Below are 21,865 nucleotides of genomic sequence, written 5' to 3'. Positions count from 1 at the left end.
CAGAAAAGGTTCATGATACTATGTGACAATAAATGAACAAAGATAAAGATGAAACTGGGTTTTGGACTGAATTCTGTTCTGCTAAGGAAGAAAAGTGGATTAATACATTTGAAGTTATTTTTAACAAGAGCTGGGGAAAAACTGAAGGAAAAACAAATTTCTAGTTAGTTCATACTTAACCAAAGAAATATTATTAGATACCAGAATATGCATTTTGTGATCATTTCATACACTAGAGATTTTCCTGTAATTTTGTTCTGCTAACACTCCTGAAACCAAGTGGCAGGTGGTTGAATGTTAAATTTACACGCAACATAGAATAGGCTTTAGGAAATTTTATTTCAGCAATCACCATAGTGATAAAGGCATTGCTGGATGTATTTGCAGAACCCAGAGATTTCTACATGCTAAGCAAGAGGCAAACTTTTATACTTATAAAACACTTACAAAAAATTGCCTTCTGTTTGGTATGGACCAGAAAAGGTTGAATGAATTACTTCACTTTAATTCTCAGGCTTTGACTGTGGACCTCCAGTTCATCTGATACAAAAATAGCTAATCTTCAATTTCCTTGTCTTTTAGAAAAAGCTGTAACTACAAGAATTGTAAATTAGCAATATCCTTGAAGAGAATATTGGATTTAACTGTTGGAGCCAGTTTTTTAATACAGAAAGTTGAATTTCTGTAAGAAGGTGGAAGTCTGAGTCATAATTTTTCCTTGCTTCCGCATGTGATTTTTCGACAGGGCAAATGCAATTTTCATCCAGATCTTCAATTTTATCTACTATTTTGCCTGTAATCATTTATTTAGTATTTATTATAGTATTTATGAGACGATAAATAAACTAGTTTAGAAACATCTACAGGTCTGCAAAAAACGTGATTAATAATTTCTTCTACAATAAGATATTTATTTAATAATTTATTATAATTTAACTATCTATAGGATGTGTCACTGCTAATGTTTTCCCTAGCTTTAGCAGATAAAATTTGCAGGTGTAGGCATCAGTAAGCCAGGTACTGATTTGAAGTTCATTTTTCATTTTAGAAGTTCTTGCAGAGTGGAAAGTAAATTCAAACTTCTCTTTTCCCAACATTCTATTCCTGTTGTATCCATTCTTGGTATGTTGGTGGGAAAAATCTTAAAGGTGTTGATTCTTTTCAAGAGTCATGGAATCAATCTCTTAAATGCTTTTTTCACTGAGTAAACAAAGGAGTTAGCTAACTTAGAACTGGTTCTCTTCTGCTCCAAGTCAGTTCAGTATTGTTAATCACTTTTTGGACCTCTCACCTTAATGTCCCGTAAGCAGCCTCTGAAAACTGAACTCTTTTAACTCCTTCCCCAATTATATTCGACAATACACAGAATGATACTACCTCTCAGTTACTCAAGCCCAAACCTTAGAATCCTTGATTTCTCCCTCACTTTGTCCTACACATCTAGTTGCTCACCAAATTCTGTGAATTCTACCTCTTAACTGAATCTCCATCTTCCATTCCCGCTTCCACTTTTGGATTCAGATCTCCAGAATCTCTCATCAGGACTATTATAATGGCTTCTTAACTAGTTTTCCTGCCTCCAGGGAATATCTCTTTGTTTAATCAGATTTTTTTCTCACTGTAAAGTTTTATACTTTTTTGGGGGGGGAGGGTCCCAAATATTTTCATTGAAGTTATTCCTATGTATTTTGAAAAAGTTTTGTATTGCTGTTATGAAAGTGATTTCTATTATATTTCTAGCATATAGGAAAGCTGGTAACTTTGCCATACATTCTCTTGTATTCTGCCACTTATCAACTTTCTCATTTTTTCTAAAGTTTTTTGATTGAATGTCTTGGAGTTTCTATGTATAAAACCTACCCTCTACAAAAGAATCAGTTTGTTGTCTCCTTTCCAATAGTTTTACCTCTAACTCTTACATGTCTTATTGGACTAACTAGAATTTCTATTAAATACTAAAGGTGATCAACAACTAAATACTAAAGGCAATAGTGTGTTTCTTTGTTTAGTTTTTAGTTAAATTAAAAAATTTAAATAGCATGTTTATCTCAAGCATCAAAATAATTGTTTTCTCTCAGTAATATGATATATAATTCTTAAAAATATTTCTTATTTATTTAGAAGGTGGAAATGAAAGAACCATCATGAAAAAGATTTCAAAGAGAAAAGAAGATATTTTTAGAAAAGTAAGGTATTAATGGAGTTTATAAGGATTTTGATTATACTAAATAGCTCAATTGTAAATGTAGGAGACTCTTGAAAAAATGTGATATATTTGGTTCTATATACAAATCGTATAGTTCATATGTTAAAAAATAATAAGAGAGTTTACAGATTAGTTATACTCTTTGGTCTGTCAATTATGTAATAAAGTATTAGAGGTGAGTTATTTATATATTTATTTATCTATTTATTCCCTTATTTAAATATTTATTTCTCTGTTCTCTCAACCAGCTAACAATCCATTTCCTGCTTTGCTAAAAAAAAAAAAAAAAAGTTTTTCTTTTTTAAATCAATGAATGAGTGAAACATTTTTAGGACTGGTATCTACGTGTCACCTAGAGTAAGTCCAATTAAGATTCATGTTTTATTCCTGCCTTCTAGATGGGGATGGGAAGTTATGAAAAGTATATCCAGAATGCTGGGTGAGATTATTGGGAATTGAAGGAGACATCTATCAATCACTTGCTGGGGTTAATGTCCCATCACACCTTCAAGGGTTACTGTCTCCTTGGTCAAGAGTGAAGTTAGGTATTTTTAATTTTGTTGAGGAAAATACTGAAGGCTTAGTAAGAACAGAACATCTTAGTTCATACTGACCTTACTCAGTAGTTCTTAAGTGTGGTACAGGAACCACTGGTGGATTTGGAGTTCTTTCAGAAGGTCTATAGACTAAGCTCTTACTGTGATCATGTCAGTATACCCTGCTTTGGCTTTTGACACGAATCCATGTTTTTACTGTGATTGGAAATCTGATGTGTGTCTGCTTGCTCTTCCCATTCCAACTGCACATTAGTTTGGTTAGCATGTACAGTTGTTATTTAAGGAGTCTTTTGCTATTCTATTTTTTCAACTTAAAATGAAAAACTTATCCATATTCTAAAAAAAACATTTAACGTTGCTAGTATGGTTTAATTTTAGAATATTGAGGTTTAAAAAGTGGTAAAAGAAATAAATGCTCATTTTAAAATATTGAATTTTTGATAATGGTAGTACATTCAATTAGAAATACCAGTAGGCAACTAGAAATATGGTATTCAGGAGAGCAGTCAAGGTTGGAGACAGATTTGGGAAGCCATGGGAATCCATGCACTCTCCAAATTCTTGGAATGTGCCCACATTTAGGCTATGAGGAGAAGTGTGACCAAGAAAGGATACAAGGAATTAGTGGCCAGAGAGGTATAAGGGTAGAGGAAAAGGATATAGAAAGCTTTTAGAAAGTTATCAGATGCTACAGAATACTCAAGTAATAGCTAACATTGATATAGTGTTGAGTTTCAAAGTATTTTCATATGTTTGATCTCATTTGACCCTCCTAAAAGGTATATGAAGTAGGCAGTATATGAACACCAACAACTATCTACTGGATTTTATCATTAAAAGGTTCTTTTTGATATTACAGAGAGCAATTTTTTAATTAAAAAATCTATCATATATAAAGAGCTCATACCCATTGATAAAAGGATGAAATTTAAGAAAACAGGCAAAGGATATGAATTGTCATTTTAAAGGAGATGACTTTCAAAGGGCTGATAAACCTATGAAAAGATGTTAAATGCCAAAACAAAAAGATACAAGGTAACGCTTCCCCCCTTTTTTTTGCAGATGTCAGAAGACACAGATAACATTGCAGTAGAAGAAAATGTAGACAAGCATCTCCAGAAAGGTTCTCACTAAGTATACCACAGCTCTAATACTGTTGGACTTTATTTTTAAAAGATATAAATGACTAATCCTATCCCAGGGTTTCATTTGGGAACACAGTTTCTTAAGGGATAAGTTCAAACAGAAACTAAACTTCCTATATAATACAAGTGGGTATAAGGAAATAATGGTAAAGTCAGTGCATGTAATAAAACTAAGTTTTGTTTTCTCTCTCTCTCTCTGCAAACATGGAGAATCTTCTTGTTCTTCAGACTATGTTACACCATAAAGATACAGAGATATAGAACCTGTTTCAGGAAGTTTCCAGGTCTCAGGGAGAAAAGTATATAAATAATGGTTGACTCCTGCTTCATTTATCCAGCAAATATTTATTAAGCACCTACTATGTGCCATCTGTCATTCTAAGTTCTGGGAATAGAGTATAAACAAACCAACTAATAATTTTTAAATTTTATCATGGAATACTGCAATTAAGAATGAAGATTCTCATGACCTATACTGATTTAGCTTTATGCTTACCCTTTATTTCCACTATTTTCTATTTAACCTTTAACTACTCAAAGGCAGGGAGAAGAAAAAGAAAAATACAAGGCAAAATGACCAGTAGGTCCTCCATTTTCTATTGTACCTAGGACTGCATAACCCCTGTCTTTCTCAATCCATACAGTAGATCATCTGGTGGATGAGAAGAAAATAACATGAGGTTTGGAGTACACATAGCAGCTGGAGCCTTCTTTATACCCAGCAAGACTGTTTCATTTCCTCTAAGAGCTGGCAGTATTATACTGAATTTACAAAACTGACATAAGTAGTTAGAATGGATGCTTGGAGACTTACCTTTCTTTTTTTCAGATTCCTTCCTCTTCAGTTTAATCGAGTTGAAGTAAACTGGTTTTGATATTTGTATATTCTGTGGACTATAGAGCACTTTATATAGAATATTACTGTTTTCATTGATTTTTTTCCTAAAAGGAAAAAGATAAAGGTTTGCTTACTTGAACCCTATTTTTTTTTTTTTTTAGCCTCACTACAAAATTCAGTATTTATGCATGAGTATTTATTCCAGATGGAAGAGGGGGAAGTTTCTAAGCTTTATTTTCTAGGTTCTAAGCTCTCATGGGGCAATGACCCAGTCTTCATAATTGTCATGATCCAAAGAAATTCATGTTATTTAGCTATTTAATAAGTACTTTTGTTGCTGTTGCTGTTTAATTATATTATAAGAAAGTATCATGAACTCCATATTATGTTGGCTTCTTGATAGATTTAAATGTGGAAGAAAATCAAGACATAATAGAAACTCTGAGAGGCAAAGTAAGAGAAAAGCTAAAAAATGCCAAGGTAATATTATTTTTTCTTTCCTATTTTCAAATTTACTGTTTAAATCAACATATATCATGATAAACTTTTCTTTATCAAAAAGAGCTAAAATTCTATTTTAATATAGCTCCTTAAATCCAAAAAGCTTCAAGTTATTTTCCATGCTTTCTATTTCCAAACTTGAAGCCAAGAAAAGTTAAGTGATTTGGTTATGGTAACTAAATTTGACATCTCAGGAGAAAACATGTATATACTTTTTAAAAGAAAAACATTGAGAAGTCTTTGTTTTTATCCATTTTGGACAAAAGACTTATGAACATGATTATGTCTATATCTGTGAACATTAAGTTTTCCATACTATTTATTTACATTGTGTTTCAGATTAATCAAGGCAAAAAATCTTCAACTCAGCTTCTCATTGATAATAAGATATATCAGTGGTCTAAGGTGAATAACTTTTTTTAAAAAACTTTTTAGAACAGATTTATTGAGGTGTACTTTACATAGCAAAAATTCATCCATTTTAAGCGTATGATTCAATGATTTTTAGTAAATTTACAGAATATATAATCAACATTATAATCCAATTTTAGACCATTTTGTCACTCCAAAAAGATCTCTCATGCCAATATTTAATCACTCTCTATTTCTACTTGACATTATTTCTTATCTTAAAAAATTATAATAAAATATTATAGGTGATCCCCAAATTACAGATTTTGTTTTGAAATACAACGTGTAATCACATATTTGAAACTTCAAATGACAAAAGAACTCACATCTTGGGCGAACTGCATTATTTAGAGTAAAGGCTAAGCAGCTTTAACAAAAAGATTCAAAGTAAAATGTCTTAATTAAGATAGAAGTTTTATTTCTCTCTAGTGTAATAGATAAGTAGTCCAGGCTACTAGGAGAGTTCTGCCATCTTCAACACTTAGTTTCCATCTCTGAGTCCAATGGCAAAGCTACTGTGTCTTCATTTGCTAACCAAAGGGGAGGGAGGAGGAAGAGAGCCATAGGATTGCAGATTGATCTCTTACAGGACAAGACCTGAAAATTGCACACATTATTTCCACTAAAGGAATGTGGGAAACAATGTCTCGGTATCCAGCTAAAAGTAAGTTCTATTATTAGAAATGGGAGAAAAGACAGCAATGAACAACTAGTCATTTCTGCCATAAGCAATGAGAGTATTTAAAAAGTACTCTCAAATTTTAAAATGTAAGGAGTGTATCTCGGGTTTTTAAAAAACTCATCTTTGTCTTCTCTGCAGGGTCCCTCTTGGGTGCTTAGTAAAAATTAATTAAATTTAATAGTAAAAGCAGACTAAAAAAAGATGATTGTATACATGTTGTTCATTCAACAAATGAATAAAAATGAGCCTAACTTGGATTAATTTAACTATGAATAGTAAAAAATTGGAAGTTTATCAAGATAAGTCCACTGAATATCAAGAAAAGAGGTAAAAAGGAAGAGAAATTGGCTTCTAAGAGTTTCCATTACAAACTACTAGGAAGGGATATCTGCTCAGGAAGTTGAGGATTTTAGCAAATGATTTTTCAATGAGCAGAGACAGAGGGAAGTAAAAGTATATATGGACAGTTTATATATCAGTATTGTTGAAAGGTACATAACTTTTAAAGTTAATGGGACAGCGATATTGTAGATACAAACAGGATGTAGGATAAGCTTTTGTATTTTACATATTTTTGAATTCTTCAGTTCCTAGGAACCAGCAGATTTCCTCCTTCCTTCTTTCTTTCCCTCCCTCCCTCCCTCCCTCTCTCTCTCTCTCTCTCTCCCCCTTCCTTCCTTCCTCCCTCCCTCCTTCCCTCCCTCCCTTCCTTCCATCGATTCCTCTCTCAAACCTCTCTAAAAACAGTTCATTTAAACGTGTGTGACAAAGAAGTGATAGGTGATTTATAATTGAAAGATTCAGACTTTACAGTATTGAAAAATGAGAGCCTACTTACAAGCAAGTTCATCACTAAGAATATGCCACTTTTAATACTTTTTATTATCTCTAAGTTCACAAAAGATTATTGGTGGGGTGGGGTGGTACTTGTATGTGAGTGCATTCATACATGAGAGCACCCAAAAACAGGGAGAGAAAAGAGTTTGCCCTGAGTCCAATTTTGATCTAACTGTAAGGTAATGCTCTCAATACTCTGACTAGAGTGAAGAGATAGTTTGGGAAGATGGAGAAGATTTGGACCCTATATTTTAATTTTTTAATTTAAGAAATTTTCTAATTGAGATATAATTGACACATTATATTACTTTCATATAATTGACACATTATATTACTTTCAAGTGTACAACATAAGGATTCAATATTTGCATATATTGGGAAACGATCACCACAATAAGTCTAGTTAACATTTGTCACCATATATAGTTGCAAAAAAAAAGCTTTTTTTTCTTGTGATGAGGACTTTTAAGTTTTACTCTCTTGACAACTTTCAAATATGCAATATAGCATTATTAACTAGTCACCGTGCTGCACATTATATCCCCAAGACTTATTTTATAGCTGGAAGTTTGTACCTTTTGACCCCCTTCACCCATTTTGCCTACTGCCCCCTGCACCCCCTGCCTCTGTTCACCACCAGTCTGTTCTCTGTATCTGTGAGCTTGATTTTTTGTTTTGTTTTTTTAAAATTTCATCGATAAGTGAGATCATATGGTATTTGTCTTTCTCTGTCTGACTTATTTCACTTAGCATAATGCTCTCAAGGGCCATCCATTTTGTCACAAATGGCAAGATTTCATTCTTTTTATGGCTGAATAGTACTCCATTGTGTGTGTGTGTGTGTGTGTGTGTGTGTGTATCTTTGTCCATTCATTGGTTGATGGACACTTAAGTTGTTTCCATACCTTGGCTATTGGAAATAATGCTGCAATTTTATTGTGTTTTTTTTTTTAAATCACAGTTACCGGACCTTAAAAACAAAACAAAATACAAAAATAATTCATGAGCCAAACAGACGCAAAGTTAAATATTAACTTGATACTATCTCTCCTACTGCTTTTTGTTCTTGAATAAGATACAGTTACTATTACCATATTACAGAGAACTACTTCTTTCCCTTAAAAGCAGAAAAAGCTCTCACTTCAACACTGAATACTGGTTTTCCATTGTTTAACCTGCAGACTGAAGTCTCACTGGATGAAGGTCTTTCGTGTTTTATTCTGAGTGGTGAAGAAGACTCAACTTTAGGCCAGTCTGCAGAGCAGGTTGGATTTGTTTCCCTTCCTCCTACATCCTCATTCTCAGGAAAAATAACTCTTTATTAAAGGCATAGAATGAAATACTTGAAGGGAGGTGAAATTTTTATTATTGAGCTGCCTTCTCTTTATTGAGAAGCTGTTCATAATAATAATTCCTAACATTTATTGAGTGCTTACTGGATGCCCAGTGATATGCTAAATTTTTAATGTGGATCATCTCATTCAATCCTCATAATAACCCTGTGAGGTAGGCATTATTATGATCTCTGTTTTATAGGTGAGGAAATAGGCACACAGGGGTAAGAGCTGATAGAGCCGGGAAGTACAGGCTATCAGCTCCAAAGCCTGTGTTTTCTTTTGTTCTTCCTGTTCATTTCTCCAAGTGCCCACGTTGTTCTCTGTAATCTCTATTACTCTTCATTGATTCCCCATTCTTCATCCCTCCTTGTACAATCCCAGACCCTTCTAATTTCTGTCAGTTCTTCCCAAACTCTTCAGCCCACTGTTATTCTAGGGCCGTCCTCTCCTCCAGTCCTAATCAGTCTCACTAGTCTTTCCCATCTCCTGATTTGTCAGTCTCATTGGTCTCCCTTCTGCTCCTATTCCTCTCAACTTTCTCCATTCCTCTCTACCTTCAGATCTCTCTACAGTTTCCTTGAGCCCCCTCCTGTATTTCCAGAGTTCTACCCAGTATCTTCTGACACCTCCCAGTCATTTCCAAATCCTTCAGGTCCTCCTTCTGAATTTGTCTTGGACCCCGCTTTGCCTTTCTACTTATTTCTCAGTCTCTTCCATTCCCCTTTCTTTGTATCCTGTATCCTGCTCCCGTCTTTACGTTCCTTTTGTTGTTGTTTGTTCCACAGAAAAGAGCTTTATCTTTAAAAAATATAACAAATTTATTATATACATTATAAAAACTTAATGCAGAAAACCATGAGGAAGAAAATAAAAATCATGTGACATCCCACTGCTCTGAGATAAACCACTATTACCCTTTTTTCATACTGTTCTCTATGCTTATACCCATATATGCACACACAGACTTTTATATAAATAGAATCACAGTATAGCAATTCCATTTTTCCAATTGCTCAGCCAAACCTTGGTGTCATCCTTGGATCCTCTTTTACTCCCATGCCTCATATCCAGTTTGTCACAAATCCTGTTGGTTTTACCTTCAAAGTATCCAACCCACTTCCAGAACCCAGCCCACTTTTCATCACCTCCCCTGTCACAGCCTAGTCTATGCGGCCGTAACCTCTCATCCAGATCATTGCCATAGTCTCCCTTTATTTTTACTATTGCCCCAACAGTCTATTTGGTATATCATATAGAAGTCAGAGTGATTCTGTTAAAATCTAAGACAGAACATTTTTTTTAACACCTTCTAATGGTTTCCTATCTCAAAAAAAAGCTGAAGTCCTTATAGGGGCTTCCACGGCCCCCTTAGTACCTCTCTGACTTCCTTTCTCACTAGTTTCCCCTTCTCCCACCCAACTCCGGCCATACTGGCCTCCTTCCTGTTCCTGCCTCAGGGACTTTGTACCTTTTAACTGTCTAGAAATCTCTTCTCTTATCCTCATGCTCTCTCCCTCACTACCTTTGGGTCTCTGTTCAAACGACACATAATTAAAAATACTGTGCCTGAAAACCTTATGTAATAGTACCCCCCAACCCCCAACCCCCCATCCCAGTATTCTCTAGCCACTTATCTTGCATCATTTTTCTTTATGACATTTATCACCACCTCGCATGTACTTCTGTCTCTTTGTTTATTTTCTTCCTTGAACATATCAGGCACCCCATGTTTGAGTGAATATTGAATAAATGAGTATCAAACATGCACATGCTCTGCCAAGTCACTTGATACCCCAGAATCCCACGATATGGATTAAGGAATGGACTTTTCAGGGGGAACGAGAAGGTCCACCCAGCAGAGGGCACCAGGACGAAGCGCTGTGGTTATGGCTGCTTTTCCTTCTCACAGGGAAGACATGAGAGAAATTAGGTCAGTGGGGCAAGTAGACTGGGCACAAGGAAGTCCAGGCTTGGATGTGGGTTGTTTAGAGAAGTTGTTTGGAAAAGCCATCTGCCCTGCACCTGGTAAATTTGGGGACAATGGGAATCTACTGTCCTCATCACAGGAGGAGAAAGCTACTGTTTTGTGGGAGGCTGAGTGTGACTGTGGCTCCTTCCTACTGGGAGAAAGGGGAGAATCTCTCTCTCTCTCTCTCTCTCTCTCTTTTTTTTTTTTTTTTTTAACCACACCGTATTCAGGTGCATTCATTTAGACTTATGCATGGAAAATTAGGTGGTTGCCTTCTGACCGCATGCTTCCTGTCACACAACAGCTAACAGCACAGACACTGGTCTGCTGTGAGCTGCATAGTGAAGACCAGGAAGGTGATTATATTGGTTGAGATCATAGCTTGTCTCAGGCTAAAAATATGGGTAGCTGTAGTGGGGTAGGATTCATGAAAGAGACCTACATGGTTATAAATAAAAGGCTGGGATCCAAGATGAGAGCCTGACATGACTCAGCCATCAGGGCAGACCTCAGCTCTGAAGGCAGGTTAAAAGCCCTGGCCCACACCAGGGGTGCGGTGAAAGTAGCTTGGTAATGGGACCTCCAGCAGGAGCAAAGAGCCCCTCTTTGTCTATGATTGGAATATTCAAAGAGATCCCCTATGTGAAGATCCCTCAAATCTTGCTCCTAGGTGCCAGTGTCATATCTTGTTAGACTTCTGAAAATGATGCCACAAAGATTTCTGGATATAAAATACTTTCTTGATTTCATGACAGGGATATAGGGAAGGTATGATGATGTGATGACTTGATGTGAACCTAGGTGATGCTTAACCATGTTACTCACTTAATTTTGTCAGAGTTGATCAGGGCCATCTACGGTTATCTATTCAATGAAATTCTATTATTAATTCTTTTAATTTAATTATTTACCCCTAAATGTATGTTTTTGAAAATTAAGGGGTTTTTATTTGCATGACTCACATACTCTGTCTCCTTCTCTGTATCAACATATGTAGATTTTAAGTTAGACAACTAAAGTCATCCAAAATAAATTGGTAATATTTTTTGTGAAGAGACTCATATAAAATTTCTGATATAATATAAAAGTATACATTTTTATATTTAGTAATACATCTGTTTCAATACCTACATTCAGATTGTTTGTAACTTTTATATATCATATTTCAGAAATGTATCATAATCAATCACACTGCCACAGACTTCTATTTGTATCTTTACTTTTCTTTCTTTTTTTTCTTAAATATCATCCAGAAAACAGCATGACTACTCCACATCACCTTAGGTAGTACTTCTTTCTGAATGGTGGAAAAAAATGGGGCTGAAGACCACATGGCTTGATGTCTCTAGACTTTGCCCTGCACTGTGAATTCTCAACAGTTGAAATATCATAGTCCAATATTTCAGAACATTTTCCATAGGAGAGGAGAGACTTGAATTGTAGTTCTTTTTCAGTAGTCTTTCATTGAGAATTTCAATGAAGGGCTATAGAAAAATCATATTTTATAATATTAAGCCTTAAGTGAGTTCCTCTGTGTTCAATGAAATTTCATTGTCACACAGTTTCAGCTTGAACTTGAACTGGGTGGCATAGATCAGAAAGACTTCACAGCAAGCTTCTAGTACCTTTCATTTATCTGCCTGTTAATCATTGAGGACAAACACATATACTTATTTTTCTTTTTGGTATTCAACAGAGATCAGTAAATGATAGTTACCACAAACACTTTTCACTTGGTGATAATTTACAAAACTTTGCTGAGGGCCGAGATGAAGATTTTATGGAAGAAGTCGTTTTCCTAGATTTACTTGAAGTAAAGGCTGCCGATTATGAAGATGATCAAGAACAAGTAAAAAAACAACAGGCAAATATTTTTGTTCCAAGCAATTCTCCGGGTAAAGTTTTTACAAGAAAATATTCAAGTCATTAATGAATCATATTGTAGGATAATAGCTTCTTTGTATGCTGGATAGATAAAAAGTACTGATTTAAAATTATAGAAAATTTTCTATATTTGTTCTTCATGCTTTCTCTGAGTTAAAAGGAATTGGTTTAAAGAGCTCATTCATTGTGTGTGTGTGTGTGTGTGTGTGTGTGTGTGTGTGTGTGTGTGTGTGTATGTGTATAGACTTTCTGCTAGGCTTTAGTGGTAGAGTATATGATAGTTCCCTTTTGCTTCTTGTTTGGTCAATACCAGTTTAATATTTTGGACTTTAAAGTAATATCTATGTTTTGTTATTAAGTGATCAACCAACTTAAACTGCCAAAAGATATGATGCCACGCATTTTAGAAGAAGAAGGATTCTATGTTCACAAAAAGCCAGAAATATATAAAAAGACCTGCAACAAAATGGAAAATCGCCTGCTTAAACTAGAAGAGGCAAGTTCACTAGCTAACAAGGGAAACCACTCACTGATGGTGTGTGACATTTGTTTTTAGTGTAATATTTACTTACTATATTCTTAAATATTTTTGATAGGGGAAGTGTTGGTTTGAAGAAAGTGGAGAAATAATGTCATTACCTTCACCTGTTAGACGGTCATGGAATTTCAGACTCAACATAAGTAAGGAACCTTTAAATCCAGCACTGAAGACCATATACAGGAAGGTAACCAACAACAGTTTATTTATGATTATGGTTAGAATTCTTGTAATATCAATTATAACTTATATACTTATTTTTGTGGTGTTAATTCACCTTTTAAAGATATTAGTAAGTCTAGTAAAGGCAAAACTATGATGATATATTAAATATCCATTAAAATTATGTTTTCAAGGAATATTTAATGATATGGAGAAGTGCTCAAAATAAAATGTAAAGTTAAAAAAAAGCAGAATGCAAAATTTCATATGATCCTAATTTTATAAAAATAGATAATGAATGAATGAATTTATCAATGAATGAATAAGTACGTACATATATGTGTATGTAGATAAAAAGACTAGAAAATATATCATAGTCAATAACTATCTCTGGATAGTAGGACATAGGATTATTTTTATTTTCTTTGTTATACTCTTTTCTATTTTCTAAATTTCAGAAATGAATATATGTTATACTTATAATTAAACTAATTTATGTGTATTCCAAAAGACATTATGAAAATTAGCAGTCCATTAACCTAATGAGAAGAAATATTTAGACAGAAATAGTTATGTTAAAAATTTGGCTTGAAACAATTTAAATAAGAATTTTGTACAAAAACCTAATTGCTCAACCACTTGCATTAACCATTCCATATATAGGAAATATGGCTGTAGGTAGATACAAAGTGGAAATAATACTTCCTAAAAATACCGTCAACCCTTGAACAATGCAGCAGTGGGGCACCAACTCCATGCAGTCAAAAATCTGCGTACTGCTCTCTCTGCCTCAAAAATAAAGAAATTAATAACTTGCTCATCCAAAGGCAGGAAGCTGAGACAGTTTGGGTAGACTCAGGACTCAAACCCTAGTTCTTTTGATTCCACACATTGTGATCTCTAATCGAACACCAACTTTTCCCCACACTTAGTTAATTTAAAGATCTGTAAAATGAAAATATAGATACTGTAATTATTGAATAAATCTGTGTATAAGTGGACAAGCTCAGTTCAAACCCATGTTGTTTAAGGGTCATCTGTACTTACAGGACTTCATTCTCTATTCCCTCTGTTGCTTTAAACCTGTGAGTTACTTCTCCTCTTCTAGTAATTATATGCCTTCTGTAGTTAATGCTTTTTCTTTACAGTTGCAGTTCTGTGTTTCTTGCATATTCCAGTAACTGCAACATTTTAACAGCAAGAGCACTTAGTTCCTTATAAGGCTGTTACTTCTCAGCCTCCATAGGAAATGAGATTTCTCCCTAAACTGAAGAGATTTATACTTTTGGAGGTCTCTTTCTCTTTCTGTAACATGTGAGGATCTTCTTTCTTTATGATATATGCTCTCTTTTCTTCTCCACAGTTTCTATTTCTTTCCCAGAGAAACTAGAAAATTTGAAAAAAAAAGTCTTCCTTATGTTGTAATATGTTTTTTATATCTTTATACCACTCACAAATTTCTTTCAGGATTTTCTAAAAATACACCAAAACTTTTTGCTGCTAAGAAAATCTTTTACCATTTTACCATGCAAAATGCATTTAAGCTTTAATTAATTGTCCTACTTTTTTTTTTTTTTTTTTTTTTTTTTGCGATACGCGGACCTCTCACTGCTGTGGCCTCTCCTGTTGCGGAGCACAGGCTCCGGATGCGGAGGCTCAGCGGCCATGGCTCATGGGCCCAGCCGCTCCACGGCATGTGGGATCTTCCCGGAGCGGGGCACGAACCCGTGTCCCCTGCATCGGCAGGCGGACTCTCAACCACTGTACCACCAGGGAAGCCCAGTTGTCCTACTTTTAAAATTAAAGACATATACAAAGATTTTTATCATGAATGAGAGTTGACATTTATCAAATGCTTTCTCTAAGCCTTAAGTATTGTAATAGTATTTTCTTAACTTTTAATGTGGTGAATTACACTGATTTTCAAATATTTCTGAAATAAATCCCATTTGTGATGCATTTTCTTTTTATATATTACTGAATTTGATTTTCTAATATTTTGTTCAGGATTTTTGCATACATGTTCCTGAGATAACTTTTTCTTTGATTTTTCTTCCTTGTAATGTTCTTGTCAGATTTCCATCTAGGTTACACTGGCTTCAACACAATTTGGGGTGTGTTCCCTCTTTTTCTCTTCTCTGGGAGAATTGTATAAGATTGGTGTTATTTCTTCCTTAAATGTTTGGGAGAATTCACTGCTGAATGCATCTTGGCCTGGAAATTTATTTGTGGGAATGTTTTCTATTATAGACGTATTTTTTAAAAAAATAAAAGACTGTCCAATGGAAGCACATCTTGTGTTTGTGGATTGAAAGACTTAGTATTGTTAAAATGTCCATACTACCCAAAGCAATATACAAATTCAATGCAATCCCTATCAAAATCCCAATGGTATTTTTCACAGAAATAGAAAAACAATTCTCAAATTCATAGGGAACTTCTAAGGACCCTGAATAGCCAAAACAATCTTGATAGAGATGAGCAAAACTGGAAGAGTGACATCATCATTATGTCAAGAGTTTTCTACCATCTTTCTCTCCAGAGAACACTGATTTTGACAATCACCCATGGACAAGAGTGCCATTATGGAATTCTGGGAGTCCAGTGGAGAAGTTCCAGCACACCATTGAAGTAAATGGTCTAGAATTCTGGGTTGGTTGTTATTCTTCTTTTAGCACTTTGAAGATAACTTTCCACTCATTTCTGAATCTCATTGTTTCTACTGAAAAGTCAGCTTAAAGTCTTACTGTGGTTTTCAGTTTTTCTCTTTGTCTTTGGTTTTCTACTATAATATGTTAAGGTGTGACTTCCATTGTAATATGTTAAGGTATGCTTTTTCTTTATACTGATCCTGCTTTGGGCTATTAGGGCTTCCTCACTGTATGCCTCCATGTTATGCATCCGTTTTGGAAAATCCTCTGCCATTATCTTAGCAAATACTGCTTCTGCCCTAATCTCTTTCTCTTTGTGTTCTGGAACATCAAGTATACATATCCATTTTATCTTCTGCTTTTGCATTGTTTTCATCCCTTTTTCCCTCTGAGTTTAGTCTGAATATTTTCTGTTGCCCTGCCCTCTAGTTCACTTAGCTAACTTTCTACTGTGTTTAATCTCCTGTTAGATCCATCTAATGAATTATTTCCCCTTCTTCATTTATTTTTTACTTGAAAAGATTTCTCTTTTTTTTACCTTAAGGAAAAAGCATTCTGTGATCTTTGTTTTTGTGTTCCTTCTAGTTTAGGCTTAATGTCTAAATACTTAAAAAAATTTTAATTATTTCTATTACTCTATTGTTACCTCATTTCTGAGTTTTCCAAATTCTGGTTTGTGTTCTTTAATGTCATAAATTTTCTTAATGTCTTTTGGCTTGTTTTGTAATCCACATTTCTATTTTTATGTTTTTGAATGTCTTTCTGGTATGCTTTGATTGTGGGGATATTATATTACTGTTTATTCATTTTTATTATAGAAACTTTGTATAGATTTAATCTTGAGCCTTTTCTGCTGTTCATTCTTATATTAAATTAGTTTTCCTGAAATTTTAGGAAAAAAGCTTGTTTCAGATAACTTTTCTGATGTCACAGAATTCTGTTGTTTTTGTGTAGTGTTAAACAATATAGTGGCTGTATTCTCCTTCCCAGATTTTTTTCTGTATCTTCTATTAATCTCTGTGGTCCCTGACCATCTCAAGTTTTATTCCACTTCCAGTAGTTTCTCTTTAGTGTGAAGCCTTGTCATAAAATTTTCTAGGGAGTAGGCGCCCCTAGCTGCTTCAGAATTCCTTGCTGTAACCCATAACTGGAGTAGACAAAACCTCTAACAGTTTTGGCTGATGGCTTTTTTTTTTTTTTTTGGCTGTGTTGGGTCTTTGTTGCTGCGTGCGGGCTTTCTCTAGTTGCAGTGAGTCGGGGCTACTCTTAGGTGCGGTGCGCGGGCTTCTCATTGCGGTGGCTTCTCTTGTTGCGGAGCACAGGCTCTAGGCGTGCAGGCTTCAGTAGTGGCGCATGGGCTTAGTTGCTCTGCAGCATTTGGGATCTTCCTGGACCAGGACTCGAACCCTTGTCCCCTGAATTGGTAGGCGGATTCTTAACCACTGTGCCAGCAGGGAAGTCCCCTTTTACTCTATTTTTATAACACATTAATAATAGCTACCTTAAAGTCCATATCTGGTAACTCCAATATCTGGGTCCCTGAAAATCTGTTTTTTTTATTTGTTCTTCTCTCTTGATTTTGCGCTTTTAGTCCTGTCTTTTATTATAGTTGGTATTTTTTTATTATATTCCATATATTATATATGAAAAGTTGTAGAAACTCTAGATCATATCTTCTTGCAGAAAAGTTCATTCCTCTACTTTTTAGGCATATTGAGTGGGGATAATCATCTTAATCCAATCAGGGACTTAACTGATTTCAGACTGGGTTGCAGTTTTGTTAAGGCTCAATCTCTATCTAAGTCTTCTGTTTACCTAATCTCTTCCCTGCTTGACTGTAACCAGGGTAAGATTTTCTTTTTGTTTTGTTTTTTTAAATCACTAGCACATATCCAAATGCCTAGCATATAGCAGACACTCAGTGAATACTTATATAATTTGTAATGGAATTCATCACTTCAGTAGATGTAAGCTTTTAGGGTCCTGTATAATTTAGAAGAGAAAGACATCAGTTGACTGGCATAATCTTAGACAATCCTATTTTCTTCATGGTGCCTATCACACCATGAGAGCCTGGCAATGTCTCTGCCTCATCGTAATTCATAGTATAACACATTTACCAAGATTTTATAAATGACCCCCTCACCCCCACCCAACAGTGCAATATCTTTCTGTTTTTCCCCAGTTACTATAAAATCCATCTCCATTAAAAAATCAAAAAATAAAAGGATAAAAGAGGAAGGAAGGGAAATCCCTGGTATTTATTTTATCTTGTTTTTTGTTGTTACATGGCATAACTTTTGCATGGTATGGTGACAGTGTGTTTTATTTAAATTTTGCTCAAGATATAGCACAGATCTTTTAACATAATTATTGGAGACCATTGCTCTTGGAGAAGGAGGTCCTTGAAACAATGGCAGTTTGCTGAATGAATGAGTGAGTGCATGAATAACTGAATGAACAAAGCGATGATAAGTAAATGCAGAAAATATAATTTTTGGATAAACATTAACCACTATGCAGATTAACCTTTGTAACCATCTGGAATCCCAAGTTGGAAACCACTGGGCTGAACAAGTAATTTTTCCTCAACTGCATCTGTCTAGCTTCATCCAAGCTAATTTCAGTATTTCATGGACTCTTAGAGTTGGGAATAAATGTAAATGTCACTTCATCAAGCATGTAAACTGAGCATTAAAATTCATTCTGTAGCAGCATCCTTAACAGCTAATGTTCTCAAATTAGTGCCACACAAATGCCTCTGCCTGCCTTTCCCTTCTATCTTCTCTACATTTTTTACTCTGCTCAGCCAGGCATGGAGGCAAGGTTCATTTGGGGTTTCTCACTGGAATAAAAATAACATAAGGGCCATTGAAACAGAGATAATAGCTCCCTGAGTATCAAAATCCTCTCTTTGCTGTTGCCTTGGCCAGGTACTTTAATACTCTGTCATACCTCTATTACCCCAGGTCTTATTTGCTTGTTTTTTGTTGACTAGTTTTGCGTAATTATTTACTATATGCCCTTTATTCCTTCTGGCATTCTTCTTATACATTTACCTGGATTTTATACATGTGCATGTAAAAGTTACATTTATGCTACCCCCCTGTAGTTTATTAAGTATTCAATAGCATTATGTCTAAAAAAACGCAATGTACATACCTGAATTAAAAAATACTTTATTGCTAAAAAATGCTGTCATCTAAGCTTTCAGGGAGTCATAACCTTTTTGCAGTGGTAGCATCAAAGATCACAGACCACAGATCACCATTACAAATATAATAATGAGAAAGTTTGAAATATTGCAAGAAGTACCAAAATATGACACAGAGACGGGAATTAAGCAAATGCTGTTGGACAAATGGTGCTGACAGACTTGCTCAACAAAGGGTTGCCATGAATCAATTTTTACAAATTAAAGAATTTGTAAAAAAAATGCGACATCTGAGAAGTACAATAAAGCAAGTTACAATGAAATGAAGTATGCCTGGATCTAAAACTACATGGCCACTATATTTCCAGAATCACCCATCTAATGAATTATTAATTTCGGATATTTTCAGTATATTTTTAGCTTCAAAGTGTTCATTTGACATTTGATTCTTCTGTATATATTTCAGTTTTCTTGTGGAATGCCCTATGTTTTCATCTTCTCATCTTTTCATGTATTTTATCTTTTACTCTTTTTAAAATCCATTAATAGTAGCTACTTTAAAGTCCATATCTGATCAAACTCCAATATCTGGGTCTCTGAAAATCTGTTTTTTTAACTTGTTATGCCATGTAACAGCATGGATGTTTTTGTGCTTTCATCTGGTTTTTGATTCATTGTTGCCTAGATCTTTGTTCTTATGGTCTAACACACTTACCTAGTTCTAGAAGTTCACATAATTCCTTCAGTCAACTGCTGCTTTTAACCAGTGTCATGGAGCTTACTATCTCCCAAGAGAGCTCATTCCAGTATTAGGCAGTTCCAATTGTTTATTGTTTTCTGTGTGAATTAAAATCTGTCTCCTGGATCACTATTGCTCTTTTGACTTTGGCCATAAAGAACTCATAAACTACCTCACTTATGTGACAGCTCTTCAAATATTTGAAGCCTACTTCCACCTTTAGCTTTTGCTTTCCAGTCTAAACTTGCTTCCTTTGACTGCTGTTGGATATTCCGCCATCTCAGTTACCCTTCTCTAGCATCTGAGCACCACAATCAGTAGGTATTGAATAGGACGGGACCGAGGGCAGATGTTTGTGTTATTCCAGTAGAAACCCAAAGCAAGTAAGCAGCATGGTTATTCGTCCAGTACTGAATCTGCTTAATAAGACAGGCATCTCTAGCTTAGCAACTTGAATTTCCAAAATTATTCCATTATAATTTGGTGGTGTAAAATGGAAACTGTTTATTTCCTTGGTGGTTTTGCCTGGTTAATGACCAATTTACTACCGATTACTAAATTTTATAGGTGGAATTAAGTGCAGGTTTCCCTTTCTGAGTTGGCCTTTACATTGAGAATAGAGACTTACAAGATAAGGATAAAACAAAAACAAGCTTTATTACTATTTTCTTGCCTCCCCTCAACCCAGAGAGGAAAAAGGAGGAGATTCCTAGCTCAAGAGAGAGGAGGGAGGGAGAGATGTAGGCATCATCCTGGTGACCTACAGTCCTTGAGAAGCACTGGATATGCCACACCAGATCAGGGGTGGGACAGCAGTTTTTTCAGTGTAATAACAGGTGTAATAGCAATGACACAGACTGGAGGGTATGTTCTACTACTACAGATTGATCTAGAAAGAGCTCATGCTGTGTTTTTTAGGTGGTTGCAGTCATGGCTCATATCAGGAGTGGCTAGCCATTCATGAATTAAGCTGTACGTGCTAAGTAACCCATTAACCTTCTCAAACTGTATCACTAAAAACTAATCACATGAATATTCAAACATAAGTACTTAAATTCAAAGTAGTGTACTAAAACACTGTTGAATCATTTTTAATACAATCTAAGGCCTACGGACTTCAACTAATTTAGGGACAATCTGGTTTACAAATGGAGACAGTGTCATGTATAAAGAAAGATGGTCTCCTTATAACATTTGCTTAGAGAGTCCAGGCCCCTCCAGGGAATTTTCCAGGGAATTACCAACATATTCACTTAAGAAAAATGTTTTAATAAGGGTTTGTCATTTAACTCTGGCCACAGATGACTGTTAGAACATCACATAGTGAACTATTGACCCACCAGTTCTAAACACCATTTTTCATGGTGCTCCTATAGGAAATTATTTGGCGGCTTATAACTTGAAAGTTCAACCTCTACCAGCACACAATAGTAAGGTAGATGACAGTAATTTATAGCAAGGTGATTAAAATGCTGCAGTATAAATATATTTTATGAAATCAAGGGCTATAATCAATTTTGAGGAAGAAGGAGCAAATAATTGTTTTTTTTCTTTTCTGTATCTCAATTTTCTTACAGTTAACATATTACTTTTTAAAGAAGTTACTTGTAATTTCAAAAGAAATAGAATAAAATTAATATCCTGTAAATATTTTTCTTTAAAAGGCAGTGAAATCTGATCTAGAAAGCTCTATTAGGAACAAAATGGAAGGTCAAAGGGAAAGGTACCAATTAGATCTCAACATTGTGGGTTTGCAATTCAGTCATCATCCTCTCTTCAATCAAGAGCAAGTGTTATGTGCTAGGCTGCTCCAACTTTATGAGTGTTTTCAGGACAGGCAGCAACAGAATTTACCTCAGCTGCTTTATGAGAAGGTGAGAATGGTTTTCATTATATTTACAGAGCTGAACTTTTAATATTGAAAGAGAAAAGAGACTTCTTAGTACAGAGCAAGCTATCATTGAATATGTTCCCTTAGCACTTTGAATATTTAATCAAATAAAAGAATGGTTGATTTCAGTTTTCCTGAAAAGAAACTATAGGAATTAACTGGCTAGGGAGGCAGCCTCAAACATATCCTGCAGGATATTTAGCATCTATAAATGTTTGCTAATCAATGGTATTCTTGGTCCTATGACTCAAGAAGAATATTTGAAATCATTACTATTTAAAAGAGCCAAATGGCTGTTTTCAATCTTGTAAGAGTGTATTTTTGATAAAAATATTAGTGACCTTGAATCTCTCATCAAATATG

At 34.8% G+C, this 21,865-nt stretch overlaps 1 protein-coding gene across 1 annotated transcript in view; it reads left to right on the top strand.

Annotated features, from left to right (window-relative positions):
- The window catches only part of CC2D2B (coiled-coil and C2 domain containing 2B), a 96,082-nt gene that overhangs the window by 2,015 nt on the left and 72,202 nt on the right, over positions 1–21,865 (top strand). The window contains exons 2-10 of the mRNA XM_067709881.1: positions 2,122–2,186; positions 3,826–3,886; positions 5,150–5,226; positions 5,587–5,652; positions 8,359–8,442; positions 12,180–12,378; positions 12,727–12,863; positions 12,964–13,092; positions 21,276–21,485. Of these exons, the coding sequence (XP_067565982.1) occupies positions 2,145–2,186; positions 3,826–3,886; positions 5,150–5,226; positions 5,587–5,652; positions 8,359–8,442; positions 12,180–12,378; positions 12,727–12,863; positions 12,964–13,092; positions 21,276–21,485 (1,005 nt within the window). The 5' untranslated portion in view covers positions 2,122–2,144. The remainder of the gene's footprint in view (positions 1–2,121; positions 2,187–3,825; positions 3,887–5,149; positions 5,227–5,586; positions 5,653–8,358; positions 8,443–12,179; positions 12,379–12,726; positions 12,864–12,963; positions 13,093–21,275; positions 21,486–21,865) is intronic.

Source organism: Pseudorca crassidens, chromosome 16, assembly GCF_039906515.1.
Source record: "Pseudorca crassidens isolate mPseCra1 chromosome 16, mPseCra1.hap1, whole genome shotgun sequence".
In the NCBI taxonomy this organism is placed as follows: domain Eukaryota; kingdom Metazoa; phylum Chordata; class Mammalia; order Artiodactyla; family Delphinidae; genus Pseudorca; species Pseudorca crassidens.
This window is presented reverse-complemented; position numbering and strand designations above follow the sequence as displayed.